The sequence below is a fragment of the Cavia porcellus genome, unplaced genomic scaffold (assembly GCF_034190915.1).
Source record: "Cavia porcellus strain 051 isolate PalLab524CR breed Dunkin Hartley unplaced genomic scaffold, mCavPor4.1 scaffold_8, whole genome shotgun sequence".
Taxonomy (NCBI): domain Eukaryota; kingdom Metazoa; phylum Chordata; class Mammalia; order Rodentia; family Caviidae; genus Cavia; species Cavia porcellus.
In genome coordinates, this window is record NW_026947491.1 from 39,045,881 (window position 1) to 39,065,015 (window position 19,135).

General features: G+C 49.0%; 1 protein-coding gene and 1 long non-coding RNA gene across 2 annotated transcripts in view; one reads left to right on the forward strand and one right to left on the reverse strand.

Annotated features, from left to right (window-relative positions):
• Nucleotides 1-2,134, forward strand: part of LOC134477292 (uncharacterized) — a 30,264-nt gene extending 28,130 nt beyond the window's left edge. The window contains exon 3 of the long non-coding RNA XR_010049235.1: nt 795-2,134. This is a non-coding gene — a long non-coding RNA (uncharacterized LOC134477292). The remainder of the gene's footprint in view (nt 1-794) is intronic.
• On the reverse strand, nt 1,284-17,303 carry Endou (endonuclease, poly(U) specific). Its single transcript, XM_003475845.5, has 10 exons — nt 17,146-17,303; nt 12,619-12,741; nt 10,659-10,721; nt 10,123-10,260; nt 9,535-9,706; nt 8,988-9,187; nt 4,572-4,685; nt 3,858-3,964; nt 3,041-3,183; nt 1,284-2,422 (listed from the first exon to the last, which is right to left on the reverse strand). Exons 1-10 carry the CDS (start codon nt 17,198-17,200, stop codon nt 2,302-2,304), a joined length of 1,236 nt encoding a protein of 411 aa, XP_003475893.1. The 5' UTR covers nt 17,201-17,303; the 3' UTR covers nt 1,284-2,301.
• Between the last annotated feature and the right edge of the window lie 1,832 nt (nt 17,304-19,135).

Genomic DNA, 19,135 nt, shown 5'->3' on the forward strand with positions numbered 1-19,135 from the left:
TTTTCTTTTCAATAGGTAATCTGAACATTCTTTAGGTTTGCTCAACCTGATCTTTTATCTTGGGATCAGGTTCCTGTTCCTTACTTTTTTCAATTAAGGCAATTTAAGAACTTTCAATATTCCTAAGGAATTTTTGGCATGATGCATTTGATAGGGAAGGATTCTAAATTTTACCCAAAGGAATGTGGATATTAATTACCTTGGGTAGTTTTGATTGGTTCCTGAAAGCTGTAGTCTTCTTAAAAACACAAAATTTTATGGTTATGATTTGCTTGTCTCCTTTCTACCTATCTTATATTTCTTCTACTCTACCTCAAGGTAATGCATATTAAAGGACTATTTAACACATCTGAGAGTGGTAAGAGTTTAGTAAATGTAATTCCTATCAGTCCCTCCTGCAAAGCTGAGGCCTGGGATACAGTAACTTATCCTGCATTTCTGGCTCTGTCTCTCACTTGTCTGCCTGGAAGACATTTGAAGAATTCTGTAAGAGTCACAAGGTCTGAGCTCTAGTAGATGAAATTTAAGGCTGATCGCAAGGAAGGTAAATTGCCTCTTTAATGAAAAATGAAAAATTTCACATAAGTGAAATAAATAATGATGAAAAGAATGCAAGTATATTATTTTGCATTCTTTGTCTCACAATGCTGGTAACATCCCTATCTTACTAATGAATGATAAATTCACCTGCACAACCAGCAAAAGACAAAGTCTGGGTGAGTACCTGGGCACTTTGATTTCAGAACCTGTACCTTGACCAATGCATAATGCTGACTCCCTGTGTTCCCTTCTAGATGGTGGATACCCTTGGGGAAGGGCAGGACAGGCCTGTTTCATCCATCTGCACTCTGACGTACCACAGATATCCCTTCTTGCTGGCATCTTCATAGTACTGTGGCCTAAATAATCTGTAGGCAGGTGAGAGGCCTCTGTAACATCTCCCGTACCCTTGGTTCAGTTGACCTCTGAAGGATCCAGGGCATCTTTCTGCTGCTCACATACACGATCAAGGGATTGGTTACTAGAGCTGAGGTCTCCCTTCACCTCCCCATCGTCTGTGTGCAATGCTCCATCCACACTTCACACTACAGGTCTTCTGGTAAAGAACTTCCTCCATACCTTGGCCAGAAAGTGCTGGTGAGTCATCAGGGACTTCATCCAGACTTCACGTTACCTAAGCCATCCTGCAAAGATTTGAAGGGAGCAGTACCACTCCTAGCCCTGCTCTGGGGAAAAACCAGGAAGACCGACAGTCAAGGGACCACATACAAAGAAGAGATCCATTTCAAGTTTCCTTACATGACTTTAATTGGAGATCCGACCCCTCTAAGATGCAAGCCTGGCTCTGTGGGGCGGCATATGGTGCCAAGTGGGGCTCAGAGAAAAAAACTGCATCATTGAGGTTGAGACAGGGAGCCTGGAGTAAATCCTAGAGTGATTCCAATTACAACAGCTAGATAAGCCTTAATGTATATTATATTCATTGACACCAAGCTATAGGTTCCCTTCTGCTTCTGGTACTAAACCTTCTTATAAGGAGAATTCTTTCAAAACCAATTTGGGATCAAAACAGTCTTTTTATTACAAATTGGAAGCTTCTGGATCCAGACCCTAAACTGGCCATGGAAGTACTCAGAGCCTAGAGAAGGCCACCCTGCCCCAGCCTACTCACTGCCCCAACCATCACCCTGCTCCCACCTGTGTGGACTCTTTCCAGACTCTCTTCCGAGAGGACCTAACTCCAGAAGAGACCAAAGACCCACTTCTTGGCTTCTGTGGTCTGACTTCTTTGAGGCCCCTGACATAGGGCTGAATTGCAGTTTGCAGAGCTGTGTACAATTACAGCCATTATAGTAATCTTGAGTTCTTCCTAAGAACAATTGGAGACACTTTCACAGTAAGAATATCAGGTTTGCCCTCTTACCAATCCCCAAATCAGGAAAGAGGGCGGATTCCTTCACTGTACACGCAAGGGAAGGAAGCACAAGGCCCAGTGAGGTCAAAGGACTTGTTCATGGCACCACCACGCATGAGTGCAAACAGCTACCAACGGCTCCCACCTTCTGTCTGGATTCTAATTTTCAGTCCATGTGGCTAAAATACTGGAGGATAAAAGTTCATTTGTCTGCATTTTCCTAATTTGTACCTTTTCTTTTTCCCATGTATTTTTGGCCTCAGAAATCCCTTTCACTGATTTAGGATTGGGAATTTCCTCTCAGTCTCCTCACTTTCCTCTCCAGCCCAAAGCAGGTAGGATCTCAGTCCTGCAAGAGCCCTTGCTGCCCTGTCTGGCTTAAAGGTCTACTGGGTGGAAGACACAATGTAGGCCGTGGCGATGTACTTCTTGCCATTTCCATAGGTAGTCTTGTCCCAGGTGTAGGTCTGGATGGACAAGGGATAGCCACCCAGGCTTAAATGACACCTGCAGGGAAAAAATCATGAAATCACAGGAGGCACCATTCTCCTGGCCTCCGTCTCCAGGCTGGAAGATTCAGCCAAGCCCTGCAAAACGGCATCATCCTCTAAGACAGCCACCACTGATTCCTGAAGGCACTACTCCCTCTCTGCATGTGCAGGAAGCCCCCCAAAATCTAGAACTTATTATCTGCCTTCTTAATGAACACTCCTCATCCTTCTCTAACTTTCCAGGGTCCATAGCTTCAGTGTTTCTGAACTAGTAGGACCCAAAGTCTCTCACAAACAGAGAACATGAGGGCCCAATGTTACCAGCTCTTGAGGACTCCAAGGTTCTCTCAAAACCTCAGAGACAAAAGGAAGAGGGTTAGAGCCCACAAACAACTCCATTTCTTTTTCCTGCATAAGACTTCACTTGTGGGGAAGGAAGGAAGATAATGTCACTGCTAGGACAAAGTTTGGCAGTTATTGTAACCCAACTTCATTGTCAGCAGATGACACTGAGGCCCCACACAGTGGTTCAGGCAGCTGCTGAGTAGCAGGCTGCAGATCTCCCAGTGCTTTCTGGGCTGCAGCCAGGCTGTGTCCTCATCTGTGCCGGGACTGGGGCCAGCCTGATACTCACGTTTTGCCTGGTCTGGCGATGAAGCAGAGGGAGTAGAGTGCAAACTCGAACTCGGGGCTGCTGCCGATGAAAGCTGAGCCCACTTCCTTATAATAGCCATCCCAGTTGAATTGCATTGCTAGCACATCAGGATAGGAATCCCACTGCAGAGAGGGAGACAGCACAGGGTCGGGTGAAGGCTACAGAGTGGAGTTGACAGCTGTCAAATACCAACAGTGGGCCAGGGTTTGTGGAGGGTTGTAAGGGCCTTCCAGAGACTGGCTTCTTTAGACAGAGATGCCGGAATCCTCTGCAAACCTTCTGCCAGTACCAAGGAGGTCAGAGGCAGCATGCACACAACCCACCCCAGAGTAGCAGGGACACAACTGTCCCCTGTGAGCATCATGTGTAGAAGGGGACAGTTTGTTGTTCCCAAATTATTTCAGGGTACGGGATAGCAAAGGTTTATGTCTTATTAAATGTATGGGGTATAGCTCAAACTAGCGAAGCTCAAACTTCCAGCCACATTCAAAGGACACTCAGGCCAGGGGTGACTACATGCCTTTGGTTCTCCCCTCTTGAGAATGTCACCCTGCCCTGGCCTCTACCCAATACAGTGACATCTACCGCCTGTCCCCTGCAAGTCTAGAGCCCTTGCTGTCTGGAACAAAGTTGTACTTCCTGGCTGGGTAGCCCTGCTCTCCAGCAGACAAGGACATTAGCGTCACAGCCCCACTGGGCTGCCAAGGAGAACTGGACTAGGAGCAGCCCAAGTGTCAGGGCGTAGTGAGGGCAGGAAGTCTAGTGCCACGAAGGCTTTCCCAGCAGTGGTACTCACAGGCCCATCATAGATGTGACTGTAGTAGTCAACCAAGCCCTCCTTCTCCTGCAGATAGAAGCGGATCCAGTTATGGAAGCCGGTGACCTTGCCCTTTTTGACTTCACCTATAGTAAAGAGTCCACGGTAGGTGATCTGGCCTCCTACCCCACCCTATGGGTGCCCTTTCTCCCATCTCACCCAAAGTAGTTGCCCTTCTCCCAGCTCTGATTTCTAGAATGTGCCCCTACTTAGCCCCTGGTCTGCCTCCTAGGGCCTCTCCCATCCTATTATCTTCTTTTCAACTAAAGTTCTTGGGAGAATTCCTCCTCCCAGCTGACCCCAGGGCCACTCTGGGATACTCCCCTTGACTGTTTCTTCAGGAGCGAGCCAGGCTTGGTGAGAGCTTTACAAGGCAGAGCGGAAGACTCTGCCTTGTGAGGGGAAGACTATGGCCCTCTTGTGAAGCAGGTGACCAAGCCCTGGAAGCAGAGGGCTGCTCGGAGGGGCCTAGATGTACTCCCGTGGAGTCAGTGTCCAGTCTCCTTTCCCTCTTTGATAGTCTAGCAAGAATGTCATTCAAAATGGAATCTCAGGCCCTCCCCCAGGCCTGGGAGGGGATGTGTCCCTCCTGGCCAGCTGGCTTGGCTGCTGATTCCAGTGGCCAGCTGATCCTGCCCTCAGCTGATCCTCTTCGTCCCTCCAGAGCTTCCTTTCCAAGCCACAGGATCCCACCTGAGAAGACATGTTCAAAGCCACTCGAGTCCACCTCTCCATTGCCTCGTGAATAGAGTCCAAACCACATGTTCTTCAAGTCATCAGTGAACTCTTGTTCAGAGCTGTAGCGGTCTGGAGAGAGAAACACAGGACTTTCAAGAGGGGAAGTGGGGCCAGGTCCCAGAAGCAGCATGTCTAGAAAAGCGTGAGTTCCATCAACACACATGTTCAACTGCTCATGCCACAGCTGGAGAGACCAAGGCTCTAGCAGAGAAAATTAAGGACAGGGTCTCTATATTCAGAGTCTGCATTCCTGGAAGCCAGGCATAGTGACTCATGCCTGTAATTCCAGCATTCAGGAGGCTGATGCGGGAAGATCACTGTAAGTTTGAAGCCAGCCTGAGCTACAAAGTGAGTTCAAAGCCAGCCTTAACTGCATAGTAACATGCTGTCTCAAAAAACCAAAACAAAATAGTTTACATTCCAGGGAAGAAATAAATAAACAAGGAAACATGCCAGGGGAGGTGGTGCACATCTCCTGCTGGTACTCTGGAGGCTGAGGCAGGAGGATCACCACAAATTTGAGGCCAACCTGTACCACACAATGAGTTCAGGCCAGTCTGAAGTATATAGCGAGATCCTGCCTCAAAAAAATAAATAAATAAATAAAAACAAATAAGGAAACACTAAATGGATAATCTGGATAAGTGCTAACAAGACAATAAAGAAAAAAAAAGACAATGAAGCAGAGTAACCTGTAAAGATTGGAGATGGGGATGGAGTTAAGCAGTGCTTTACTTTGAATGTGTTTCCCAGAACATACATGTTAGAAGCTTAATACCCAGATGTTACAGGATTAAGAGGTGGGACTTTCCAAGGTTGTTATTAAACCAGCAAGCCAGTTCCCTTATGAATGGAATAATGCCCTTTTCATGAGAAGGACTCCTTACCAAGAGGATGGTTTCATTCAAAAGGATGAGTCCGGGCCCCTTTGCCTCTCATCCACTTGGCTGCCCCTTGCCTTCACTAGGGGTTGACACAGCAACAAAGCCCTCACCAGACTCCAGCCCTCAGCTTGGACTTCCCAGTCTCCAGAACCGTGAGGCAACAATTCTACACTTGCTGTACGTTTCCTGGCCTGTAGTCTTCTCTCATGTCAGCACAGACAGAATCTTCACGTAAGGTTGGTATTAATTATTTCCAATAGAGAGCTGACCAAATCGAGGCAAAGACGATGAAACTCATACATGACGGCTCTTGAACCCGCACAGTCTCGCAGACCAGCCTCTTTACAACTTGACACGTTTTTGGGTTAGAGAAATCCCAAGGGTTGTAAGCAAGGGAACTGGAGGAGCTTTGCTTTTTGAAGGGCCATATGACTGGTATGAAAAAGGTCAATCAGGGCGCATGAGAAGGGGCACAGGGGCCAGTTCTGAGATCAAAGTTGTGTCCAGGTAAGAAGCTGGCGGTGTCCTGCCCTAGCGGAGCCGAAGAGCAGGCAGGGATGGGATGAAATTATGAAGGTGGGATTCATGGTCATTACTGATAAAGGAGACACGGGTAGGGACCAGTGAGGTAAAGAAAAGAAGCAAGTCTGACTCCTGAGTTCTGGCCTGACCAGCTGGATGAAGTCCGCCATCTCATTCATGAGAGGGGAAGACCTAGGGAGGCACAGGTCTGGATGAAGAGGCAGGTCTCTTCACACTAAGTTTTGGTTAGACAGCAAGTGGAGATGCTTAATAGGCATTTGGGATCAAAAGGAAAGGTCAGGGCTGAAGGTTTCAATCAGAGTAATATTGTTTACTGGTCATAATTATGTGTCGCAGATCCAAAAGATAACTGAAATATAAAAATACAGTGTGCTAAATTGCTTTAAAAAATATTACAGGAAAAGACACATTGCCATTCATCTCCCTCAAAATACTCCCACACTTTGCACACACGAATCTCATCATTCTTGTTGCTTTCTGAAGCACTTCTGGAACTCCTCTTTCACTAGCATCTTTAAGAAGTGTATTTAAAAAATGCAATAAATATTGCTGCCGGCTATCATCTAATAGAGAACAGGCTTGGAAAAACAGTACGCTTTGGCCTCATTCATGTGTGCTGGATCTGCCATCCGTCAACTACTGGTTCTTCCCCAACGTCAAAATGACCAAGAAAGGTAAACACGGGGAGGGAGGGTACCACGGGGAGGGAGAGTACTGGGAATCAAACTCAAGGCTTTGTGCTTGCCAGGCAGGCGCTACACGGCTAAGCTAATCCCTGGCCCAAGGTGAACATTTTGAATCAATTCAGGACATGGAGATAGCATTCACAAAAAAGGACGCTCAGAACTGCTTCAGAAAGTGGCAAGAACGATAAGCACGTACGTCCTAAGTGAGGAGTATTTTAAGGGAAATTAATGAAAATGTGTCTTTTATGGCAAAAGTTTTTTAAAATTTAAACATTCACTATTTTTGATCACACCTCTTATTCTTTTCTTTCAGGGACATAAAAAAAGACATAATATGCATTATATACAATATATAACCACTCACAAACTGAATAGCTACCCTTATTAGCATTGACTGCATGCCAGCTTTCTAAGGCATGCTTTGCAAACATGAATCCTCCAACACCTTATTCCAGAGAGGTAAAATAACTTGCTTAGGTGTCTTAGTCTGCTTTCTGTTACTATATCAAAATACCTGAGACCTGGTAGTCTATAAAGACTAGAGGTCTAATTAGCTTACAGTTCTGGAGTCTGGGAAATCTAGTATCAAAATGCTAGCACTTGGTAGAGGTCTTCTTACTGTATCACAACACAGTGGAGGATGTTACACAGAGAGACAGAACAAGTATGTCAAAGAGAACTCCCTTTCATAATGAAGCTGTTCCTTTGAAAACCCATTAATCCATGCAAAATTTAATATACTTATAAAAGCAAATGTCTCATGACTCTACCTCCTCAAGGTCTCAGCTCCAAATACCGTTGGCATGTAATATTCGGGTTTAGGTTTCCAACATCCAAAACTTTGGAGAGCACATTGAAAGCAAAGGAAGGGCCAGGAATGTAGCTCGGCAGTACAATTCCTGCCTGGCAAGCATGAGGTCTTGAGTTCAAATCCTAGCACAAAGAAAAAGAAAGAGAGAAAGAAAGAGAAAGAAAGAAAGAAAAAAGGAAGAAAAAAAAAGAAAAAGAAACCAAAACACTAAGGTTGCACCACCAATAAGTTTCAGGAGCAAGAGCCAAACCGTCTCTCTGGCCCAAGATTATCGGCCAAAATCTAGTCTCTCACCCCCAGGAGAAATGCTGAAAGCCACAACGAGTTGAGGTGGTCACAGTCTTGATAAATGTGGTGAATCTGAGATTTAAAGGATGAGTGCAACATGGACAGGAGAAAGGAGAAGGGAGGGTGAGAAATGGGACAGGCTTTCTTGGCATTGGAACCCAGGGTTCCAGCTGCGGCTCTGCTTCAAACTCCTTTATGGTCTCCATCTGCCCAGCCTGGCTGGGCTTCCATGACTCTCACTGAGAAGTCCACTGTTGAGCACAGAGCGGACACCAGGGGGCAGCGTGCACTTAGCATTTACTGGGTAAATGCTAGATCCCTGCACCCCTAAAAACCTCTAAAAACAAAAACAGAGTTACCAATTGTCTGTGGAGGCCCACAAATGGGACACAGCAGCACTGGGCAGAGGCAGAGGTAACCCTGTGGCCTGCTGGGAGCATTGGGACAGAGCTGCCCTGGGGGACAGGACCCAGCTGCCTGCAGTTGGGGGAAGGAATCTGGAGGGCACTACAAAACACAACCCTGAGCCAAAAAGTCCTGCAGCCAAACTCTTTTTCGGTCTGACCTGCATGGATCTGGATCTGGAGGTGTTCCAGCCAGAGCTCTTCCCGGTAGGACCATCCTCCTGGAGCCTCTGCTGGTTTCAGTGGCTGTTCTCCAGGACAAGCATAGTGGTGCCAAGCTCTCCTGAACTTGGTACAGGAAGAGGGAGGAGAGTCAGGACCTTTACTTGCCTGATATGTGTTATGATGCTGGGATCAGCAGAAGTGGGAGAGAGTGCCCTGGGGTGGGAGGGGAATGGAAGTAGGGGAGGCTCGTGCCTGGTATGGGACCCTGAGACTAAAGAAGACAGTGGGAGAATCCACGGTGAAGCTGACAGTCAACAGTTGGGATGACTTTAAAGCCAGCCAGCCAGAAGATTCTCCGGCCCTGGTGGTGTTCCTAATCTCTTGGTGGCTTTGGGCTTGTTTCTGATCCCTCCCAGACATGCAACTCCTTGTCTCTGATCCCTCCCACAAGTGCCTCCAGGAGATGCTCGCAGCTTCCTGGCCAGCTCTCCCACTTCCTCACTGAGGAGCCATCATGGGAACCTTGCTGTCCTGAAGACAGACCTGTATCCTTGGCTCTGCCCCACAGAGCCTGGGAACAGCTCACTCACTCTGGTGATGCAGGAAGCCATAGAGTTCTTTCATGACTGCTGTCTTCATGATCTCTCTAAGGAAGTCGTCCTGCTCAGCCAGCTGCTGGGTGCTGAAGTGCTCACTGTGGCCTGTAGCCCGCTGGTAGTTGTTGAGCAGCTTGATGAAGGCCGCATAAGTGGGCTTGGAGAACAGCTTCTCGTTGACATAGGTGAAGAGCCTGGGGCAAGTGGAGCGGTATGCACTAAGAGGCCTGAACGTGCAGCAGAAACCCTTCCAGAAACTTCCAGACAGCCCAAGTGACACTCAAAGGTTGTGAGCCAGAGTTCAGGGGCTCTGGGTGGCTTGGCATGAGGCCACTTTGCTTCCACCTCATCTCTTAGATCAGCCCAATCCTCAGCCTGGTCAATCATTAAAACCCTCTAACAGGGTGTCCACAACCCCTCAAAGTGGTTTCTTTGTCTCTGAAGAGCTGTTTTTCCCTCTCCTTTTGATCCTGCCTGACTTGATGCTGAGGTATCACAAGAAGCAAAAGTGGGTGAGCAGGAAAGGGAACAGGAGACTCACAGCTCTGGGCAGCGGTCTACTTGGTCTCTGGTCTCTGATGGGGGAATGCAGTTTTGCGGGTTAAGAACAATGTCTTCCTTCTGGGCTTTGTTGGTGTCCACTTTGTAGATCTTCTCAGAGATACCATGCAGCTCTTCTTTGGTTATGGTGTCTCTGCTGTGGGAGAAGCCCCCTGGGAGGAATTGGGGTAGGGTTAGTCTCAGAGTCAGAGGAAAGTCGTGGCATCCCCGGGGCACCTTGGAGAAGCCCCCAGGAGGGAGAGGGGCAGATATCAGACACCTGACGGTGGGATGGCAGGGGCCTCTAGGACCCTTAACACCAGTATGTGGCATGGTCATGAATGTCCAGAGCATGTCCACACTGCCCCTCTCTTCTGGGAAGGTTCCCAAGATGAACTAGGCACCAGAATCACTTGCAGGGTCCGTTCAAACACAGTTCCTGACCAGCAGGACCTGGGTGAAGCTCTAGAGTTTGTACTTCTGACATTCTCAGACCATGCCAGTGTGAGGCTAGTCCAGGGACCACATTTTGACAACCACAGGTCTAGAGTCCCTTGTCTCTGGGACCAAGCAAAAGAAGCTGACTGACCGTGATCGCCACACAGGCTCTCGAAATCCTCGCAGCAGTTCCCAAACTCCTGACAGCGGTCATTACAGTGGCAGACATGATGCTTGTCGAAGGCTTCGCGGCAGCGGCCCTGGCAGGAGCTGGGCGCCGAGTACAAGCCTGAGAGGGCAGAGGGAGTGAGTTCCAGGCGGGCCGCTAGGGGGCGCGCCGCACACCGGTCCCTGCTACTCGAGGTCTCCGGGGAAGGAACACAAACAAAGCTGAGTTCCTGCACACTCGGCACCTGCAGGAAGTCTTTGCTGATGCCTAACTGTGCTTTCTGCCCTGTTGTTTTAGTAATCTCCGCACTCTAAAAATAAAATCTCTTCCACTTCCCTCCCCGGGCCTCAGACCCTTTCCCGCTCGGCCCCTCCCGGGTCTCCCACTGCGCGCCTCTGTCTCCGCAGCTTGCAGCTCGGGCGCCAAGCTGCCACCTCTTCGGGCTTCGGCACCCGCTCCCCTGCCACCCCTGGGGTCCCTCCTGTGTCCCAAAGGCTCCCCTCTTGGGGCAGGCTCACTGTGGGCCAGCGGCTCTTCCTCCACTTCCGGGAATGACTCCGGCTGGGCGGGCGCCTCTTCCGCTGCAGCAGAAAAATAAAGTCTCAAGTCATGCCCAAGGATGTCCCTCCCTCTCTGTCCTGTCCTCAGCACGGCCCGGGAAAATCACAGGCACTGTAAGCAGGTAATAAACAAGGCCTGAGGTTCAAGGGAAAGCCCACACACATGCCCAAAATAGGATAGAAACTGAAAATGGAAGGCATTTCCAGTAACGAAAAGAATTTCCCCAGGTGACAAATTTCCTACACTTCAGCATTCTCATAGTGGGGCGCTCTTCTGTTGAAGCGAGAGGCGGTGGGGAGTGGTCCCTTCCGGATGGAAAACTATGATAGAGTTTGGGTTATGACTTCCTTCACCCCAGGCTGGCAGATGGTGTCCAAATGAGGAGGCCCTCACCTAGGAACATCTCGTTTCTGTTGTTTTTCCAGTCAGGATCAGGAGGATTCTCAGGCCTCAGTGATAAAAACTTTCCTGAGCTACCAACTTCACACTTCTGTTTTGTTTTGTTTTTTTGTTTTCTTCCCCCCTTTGAAATCACCACAGACTTTCCAAGGAGGGCCTGACAAGGCAACCAAATACACAGCACTCTTACAGAGAGATTCTGACTCTGTTAGTGATTTTGCTGGGTGGTGCTGTGTTATTACCATCAGAACCACTGGTCAAGTAACATATTTAGTCAACAAACATGTCCTGGTCGCTTCCTTTGTGCCTGGCTGTGTTCTAAGTGTTAGTAAATCCATGTTTCTTAATTCAGCCACATTTTATGCTACATGGACTTTTGTGAGCTGTGTTAGAGTTCCAGCCATGGTGTACAATGATATTCTTCCTCATGGGAAGGAGGTTCTGACTTGAAAATCATAAACTCAGAGATGAAATAGCTCCTAAACTGGGCATCGTGTCAATCTCAAGATGCCAGTGCTATGGTCTGAAGAGAGTAGTCCTCCCTGCATCTACTGAATGGTAAGAAAAGAGAGAGCACAGAGCAGGCAGGCGGTGGTGGGCACTGATTCCAGCCAGGGGCCCTGGGACTGGGTTTCCCTGCCTAGGCCTGGACATCAGGATGTCTGCTATCCTATGTGTGTTCTTGTGTAGACTGAGCACATGGCTAGGCCAGCAGATGCCACCTTTGGACACATTAAGGAAATGTATTCCTTTCAGCAAACACGGATCTGCACCAGGGCACACAACTTGGTAAGAAAGATACACACCAGGGGGTGGTCCAGCTTGCCTGTTCAGCCAGAGACCCTTGTACAGTACACAGCTCATGCAACTAGGCATGGGGGTGGGGAGGGTTGGCCCTGCTGGCTAATACCTTCCAAAGCTTCAGTGACTGTATTTTCCAAATTAGGAGTCAGGGCACATGGCTTAAGGGTGAACCTAGCAGGCTCCATGTTACAAAGCAGATTCTTTACCTGGGAGTCGGCAGCTTTGGAAGCACCCAAACAGGGAGACTATTCAAAGATGAGTTTTCCAAACTTATTCATGTGAAGCTTTTTCATATGAATGGTGGAGGAACAATTGGCCTTCCAGGGTGGCAGATGTCTCACTGTAACAGAAACTGTCTGGAAATGACAGTTTGGAGACTGGCTGCTCTGCACTTTCTGGAGGAATGTGGCATGCATGGTGGCAGTCACAAGGGCACCACACCGTCTTTCTGGTGGCTTGTGAGAGCTCACTGCCATTTTCATATTTTGTGACTTAAAGTGTTGGATAACAATTGGTACTGTCACACATCCTGAATGCTATTTCTTTTCTTACTTCATTCTTTTTTGGGCATCAGTTACTTAAATTAATCAAGTCATCAAGACAGATATCCCAGGTAAATGGCATCTACTATAGTTTAAATCAACTTCCAAAGAAACCCAAGACAAGTGGTGGCCAAATCCTGACCCCACTATGTCTTCATCCCCTGAGCCTCACCCATGCACAGCTGTTCGTAATCGTCGCAGCAGTCCCCGTGCATGAGACACTTGTGGTCACACTGGCAGATGGCGTCACGGTCAAACTCCTCATCACAGCGAGATGCACATGATTCCATGTTTCCTACAGGTGTAACAGTTAAAGACTCAGCCTTCGGGGATTCTAGGATCCACATAAATGTGCCACTGTGGGTGGGTTCCCAGACTCAGGCAGGGCCCCCAGCAGTAAAGGTCATTGCTACCCACAAAGGCAACTTGCTACCCTCTAGCTCTTCCCCCACTCATCAGGTACCCCAGGGCTCCTAGAACCCAGGGTCTCAGGCTCAATGCTTGTTTGAGTCAGGCCTGTGACACAATGAACAAAGAAGCAGGGTGAGAGTCCATAGGGAGGAGTGGCGTCTGTGACCAACTTGAGAGCCACACTGTCTGAAATCCGCTTCTCAGCTCCAACCCAGTGTTGTTTGTTCTGGCTAGAGCCTCCAGTTTTTCAAGAGAAACCTTCGTTGTTAGGTGAAATTTCCCCAGTTTTTTTTTTTTTTTTTTTCACCAGGAATTGAACTCACCGCCTTGCACTTGCCTGGCAGGCACTTAGGCCTCTGAGCTAAACCCCCAGGTCTCTCCAGTTTTTAAAACTACATGCAGGCAAAGAAAAACGTCTGTGAACTGGATGTGGCCTGCAGGCCTCCGTCCACATGTCACGTAGGGAAGTCACTGCTGCTCCATGCCCTGCTCACATCCCCGCTTCATGCTCTCTGCTGCTCTTTTCTTCCTCCTGTCTCCCATCTTCTCTGCACCCACTATCACCCCTGTGTCACATCTTTCTGCTCCTCCCAGTCTTCAGAATGCATTCAGAGGAGTTAATGCTTAGGGAGGGGAAGGAGGCGGTGTGGGTGAGGATTGGGCTTTGGGACAGCATTCTGTTCTGTAACCACAGATCCAACCAAATGGTTTGCAGAAGCAAACTTTTGGTCACAGAGGCAAAAGACAAGACGTTTTGAAGGGAACAGTGCAAACCCACTGCCACTCCGGGGAAAAAAGACAAGCCCTGCCATGTCCACCACAGCAAAGAGTGCAGGGCACGGGCCAGAGGCCCATTTCCTTCTGCTCCGGGCTGTGAGGGCGATAACAATGTCTTTGTTTCCATTTGAGGTTCCTGAGGTCTGAGGATGCTGAGAATGCTGGGTTTACGGTCAGGCAGAGGGTGGCACAGAATGCCAAGGTCAGAGGCAGCATGACTGTGAGCATCAGAATGCGATCACTGAGGAAACAGAAACCTAACTTGGACCAGGGTGACAGCTAGTTAGGGTGGGGGCTTTCACCAAACTCATTGATCAAGTAATAATTTTGTGCTGACCTTTGGTTAAGGAATGAGATTTGGGCGAAGATGACATTTAGGGTTTAGGAGTATACCAGTCTGCGAAGAAGAGAAGTAACTCCACTTTTGTCTTAGACTGGATTTGGAGCTTGGTTCTGACACTGATTCAACACAGGTCTGTGATGTCGATCTAGCATATGAGGAGTGGGCCAGAGTTGTGTATTGAGGCTGGAGGCTTAGCAATTGGTACAGATTCTAGGATCAGGTCCTCACACTTCTTGGTGTCTAAGGACAGATGGCATAGCAGACAGGCTAAGAACCTGAACTCAAACACCCAACTGTGTGGGGTTGAAATTCTGGTTCTGTTGCTTTTTAACTGTGTGATTTGGGGTAAGGTATTGTGCCTTTGCCTCTTTATCTGGAAAAGTAGGAAAATGTTGGAGCCTATTTCACAGAATATTTATCAGGGTTAAATGAGTTAATATTTAGCACTGTGTGTGACACATAGGAAAGTCAGGTAGGCATTTGTTATGTAAATAAACAGCAGTGATCATCCATGCCCAGTTCAGGTGGCAAGTGTTTAGACCTGCTGGGACAATGTGCTGGCAGGGACCCCACCCACACACTTATCCTCCATCCTGTGAGCCAGGTGAATAGCACAGGTAAGTGGGTGATGGTATCCTGGCTGGTGTCATCACGGTGAGTCCCTACTCCTTACATCAAAGCAATGTCAGGCCAACTCTGAGGCAAGTCCACGTGGGCAGCCCCCAGAAAACCCCAAGGCACCCAGAAAAACAGGATGCTTTTCCAGTACATTTCTTCTAAAAGAGACCAAACCTGAAGCTACTTGTCCCTTCAGGCCCAAGGGAACTTGTCTGGAATTTTAAGCGATGCTATCTTGGCACCTGAATGTGGAGGTCTTCGAGAGAAAGGTTCAGGCCAGACTGGCAGTACACCCAGAATCCAAGAAGAGAAATGCAGATGAATCAGGGCAGTGTTTTTAATGGGCCAGACCAGCAGAGTCCCAGGCAGGGGTTCATTCCATTCCAGCACTGGCCTCCACTGAGATGGGCCACAGCGAACAGACTGCCGTATAGCTCAGGAGGACATGGCCCCAGTGGCCCCAGCTCATGGACTTTGTCATCTGTATTCAGGAGCTTTGTCTCCAGTAAGGATACCAAGGGGTCCTCCATTTCTCTGTGAACTTGGCCTGCCTCAAGGTGACCTTGGAACAGAAGGGTGGAGGGCAGGACTCGTCCTCCTCCTAGATGCCCGCTGTACCGTTTTGGGAACACTCAGATGATGAATCACTGCCAGCTCCAGAGCCCCCTCCTGCATCTCAAGTGGACACAAAGCTCCCTGTGAGCCTCACTCACCATGCCAGGTGCCTGGTCACTGTCCCGGCAGCCTTCCGCCTCTTGTCCCTCTGCCTCCTGTTCTCTCAGCCTCTCTTTCTGCTTGGCTTCATTTTTGTTTTTTTTCTCTGGGTCTCAAATTTTCCCACCATTCCCTGTGAAAAGCTCTGTCCCCCCACCCCAGAATGCTAAATTTCTCTGTACCCACCAAGACTTTAATATTTCGAAAACTCTGCTGTCTGTCTGTACTAAACTCAGAGCCTAGTTCCAAGCATGGGTGGATATAGGGTCCTGTATGCCAGCCTTCAGCCCCTCTGATGGTTTCAGTGTCCTACATGTGTACCCCCAGGGAACCCAAGACGCTGTTTCTATAGAGGCCTAGTCAACCAAAGTTTCATTCCCAGGAATAGCTTTCTACCTCTGTTCACTTGCTTAGGGTCTCCACAGTAGCCAGCTCAGAAAAGATGGCCTGAGGCTGGTCACGCCTGCCCCCATGTGACTCAGTCTGGCATCTAGGTGTTGGGATGGTGCATACATGAGCAGAGCCACTTCCTCCTGCTTCACCTCCCTTCCTGCCTTCCTGTCCCTGCCAGTTCTGGTCACCAATCTCATCCTGAAGCCAGGAACCACTCACCCTCTGAAGCCACTGCTGCTTTTCCTGAGGAAGGTCCCCCAGGGACTGGAGCTCTCCAGAACTCCCAATCCGTGCTGAGGTAGAGCTGTCCCAAAGCCACTCACCACCCTTCCAGGCCAGGCCCCAGCTGCTCTGCCCCCCACACCAATGGGCTAAGGTGTGCATAACTCCCTCCCTTCCACTCTGTCTCGACCAGCAGGGCTCAGGCAGAGGTACATGGTTCTAGCCAGTGTCAGGCCTATGAACAACTTTTTCCTTCAAGTTTTCCATTTAGGAATTCATCTAAGGAGCTCCTTATCCATAACCTGATTGGTAATGACCTCAAGAGTGAGTTCTTGCTGGGAATATTTATAATCATGGTCCTGCCTGAAGCTCCAGAGCTCCAGAGGTCTCACATCTACCCCAGTGGTTCTGCATTGTCTTACTTGATCTTTATAGCAGTCCTCGTAGCAAGGACAAGTGAGGTGGGTGGAATGACACCAAGTTGACCCTTTCTCCTGGGGCAGAGGAGGATGCTGCCCACACCCCACAGCTCAGTCAGCCCTCTCCCTCAGCACCTCTCCCTGCCCTCTCACCACTAATTAACACAGCAGATCCGAATCTTGTCAGTTAATGAACAGGAACATGTTCCTTTCCTCTGCCAGCGCCAACCCCTGCACTTATTGCAACTCTCAGCCAGGTCCTTTCTCTGCTCTTTAGTTTCCCTAATACATGGGATAGAGACCCACTCCTCTGACCACTTGCATAGCCCACACAGCATGTGGCCTGCCTTGCTACCCTCCTGGTTTCCTCCTGAGCTTGCCCATTTCCTAAGGCTTTACCCAGAGAAGACAACCTCACCAGGTACCAGACAACAGAGGAGCAGACAACGAAAGGAAGCCACAGGCCACAGGCCCCAACTTTATACCACATGCCTCCACCTAGAATTTTAATGAGACCAAGAGTCTGGTTGGACAAGTGACCTTGGGACTAGTGATGTTGGGAAGTGTTAAAAAGGGCTTCCATGAAACAAGGCCCCCAGCCCTATACCTCCTTTCTCACAGTGCAGCCTGCTCCAGGGCAGCCTCTGTACCCTGAGAGGACAAGGAAAAAGCACTCTTCGGCTTTAAGACAAAGCACATCCTTCTTCGCCCCACTGCACTCACCATCTGCCAGGTCCCCAAGCCTTCTATTCTTTGGACAAGACCCCTACCCACCCCACTCCTCTGTCCATCAGACACTTACCAGCCCAGGCCAGGCCGCAGAGCATGGTCACTGTCAGGGAGACCCAGGCCTTCATGTTGCCTAGTTGGTGGCCAAAGGGGGACTTGCTTTGGACTTTCCCTAGAGTCAAGGTGAACGCCAAAGATCTCAAATGAGCCAAATTCCCTATGCTGATCTTTTTAAATACTCCAAGACCTGTGGATCTGGTGAGTCCAGATCCTTCCAGGAAGAAAAAGGGAAGGAGGGACTACAAAAGGATAGGCAGCTGAGAGGAGGTGGGGCCTACAACTGTCTGAAGCCAGAGAGAACGTGACTAAGCAGGCAGGTAATGCAAGATGCGTGGAACAGATAATGTTAAGCAGTTTATAGCTAGAAAATAGGTCATGTGTGCAAGGACAGCAGGATGGGTCGAGTCTGGCAGGTTCTTTATCCAAATTAGGGACATCCATGGAATAACTTTGGGTGATTCACTTCAAATAGCCACTTATCTACAGTCTCAGACATAACCTGCCAAGGAGCTATGCAAGTATAGACTCACTGGGAGTAAAGGGACTTCCATGGTTATCTTCTCTGCTGCTCACATGAAGTCATTATCCCTTCACTTCCCCAGCAGTCGCCCTTCCCCTCTCTTTGAGGGAGTGCCTCTCACGCTAGGGGATAGTTGGGATACACTCACTCATGACTGTTCACCCCTCTTCCCTTGTCATAGATCCAGTCCCCAACTCCTGGGACTTTACATTCAAGAGATGCTGACTTAGGCAAAAATACACAGTAGGCAAAAAAGTCCATTAAGTCAATAAGTGAACATACATCAATATCTTCATGTAAAGATGACTCATGGATAAACTTAGGTGCCCATATATACTTATCTGCGTGTGCATGCATCCACTCGCAAACAAACCAGAATGTATTTGAAACAAATTTCTCTTCTCTGTAGCCAGTCTGGACAGAGAACGCTGCGGCTACTCTTTGAGTTCTCCTCCAGCTGGCTGCTCACATGTGTTTTCCACCCATGAGGGCTCTTTCCAAGAAACCATAGAAGGGACCAGCCAGCAAGCAGGGCGTCACAGTAGCCTGGGTCCTGGCAACCTGGAGTTGGGAGAGGGTGGAGGCAGGTGCATGGCAGATGGAGGAAGATGAGAGATGATGTAGTTGTGGCTTCATGGGTGTGGAGGTGTAGCTGCTCAGACAAGGGAATGGGTGGCAGTCTGCTGTCACAGATGTAAGGAACAGGAATTCTGTCAGCAATTAAATTTTGCTCACTTTTTGTATACTGGATGCTACATTATAACTGGATTGGCAAGTTTGGGCTAGACTGGAAAACTTTTCCTGAAACTTACTAGTTTTGGGAGTAGGGGGACTGAGAACAGGTCAGTTTGGCATTAGATTATTGAAGTAGGTAACACTTATCATGGGCTACCACCATTGTTAAGGATGTGTTATGATCAAAAGCTGGAGGGAAAAATCAGTCCGGGGCACACTAAAAGGGGTGCATGCCTAGGCCACCCAATCTACCAGCCTTGTCTCCCTGGGAAACCAAGGCCAAGTGTTTCCCGGAGACAAATGGAGCCTTGATGGACCTTACAGCTGGCCCAGCATGGATGAGGTCTGGATTCACCTCCCCAGGCAACGCTGGCACCTGAGAATGCTGGATCACCAGCCTCAAACCTGCTATGGCCTAAGAGGGCTGGTCTGGCCTGGCCTGGCCCCAGGAGAGAATTCCAGGACAGCGGCTCAAATCTGATCTTCTTGATGTGTCTTAGAAATGGCCACATGTGTGATTTCTTTTGCCACATTGGGTTGCATGCTGCAGACCACAGTTGTACTTCCAAGCTTTTGAAGTTTGTGGGCAGCCCTGACATTCAGCATTGCGCACACACACTGCCCTGCCTGCCCGGCGCATTAGTCAGACCTGCCAGCCGCACATTTCCCACAGAGACTCCCAGGCTGTGCATCTGGTTCTACTGCCCATGCCTCAGGCTGGCCCTCTGCCTGGAATGCCCTCTGCCTA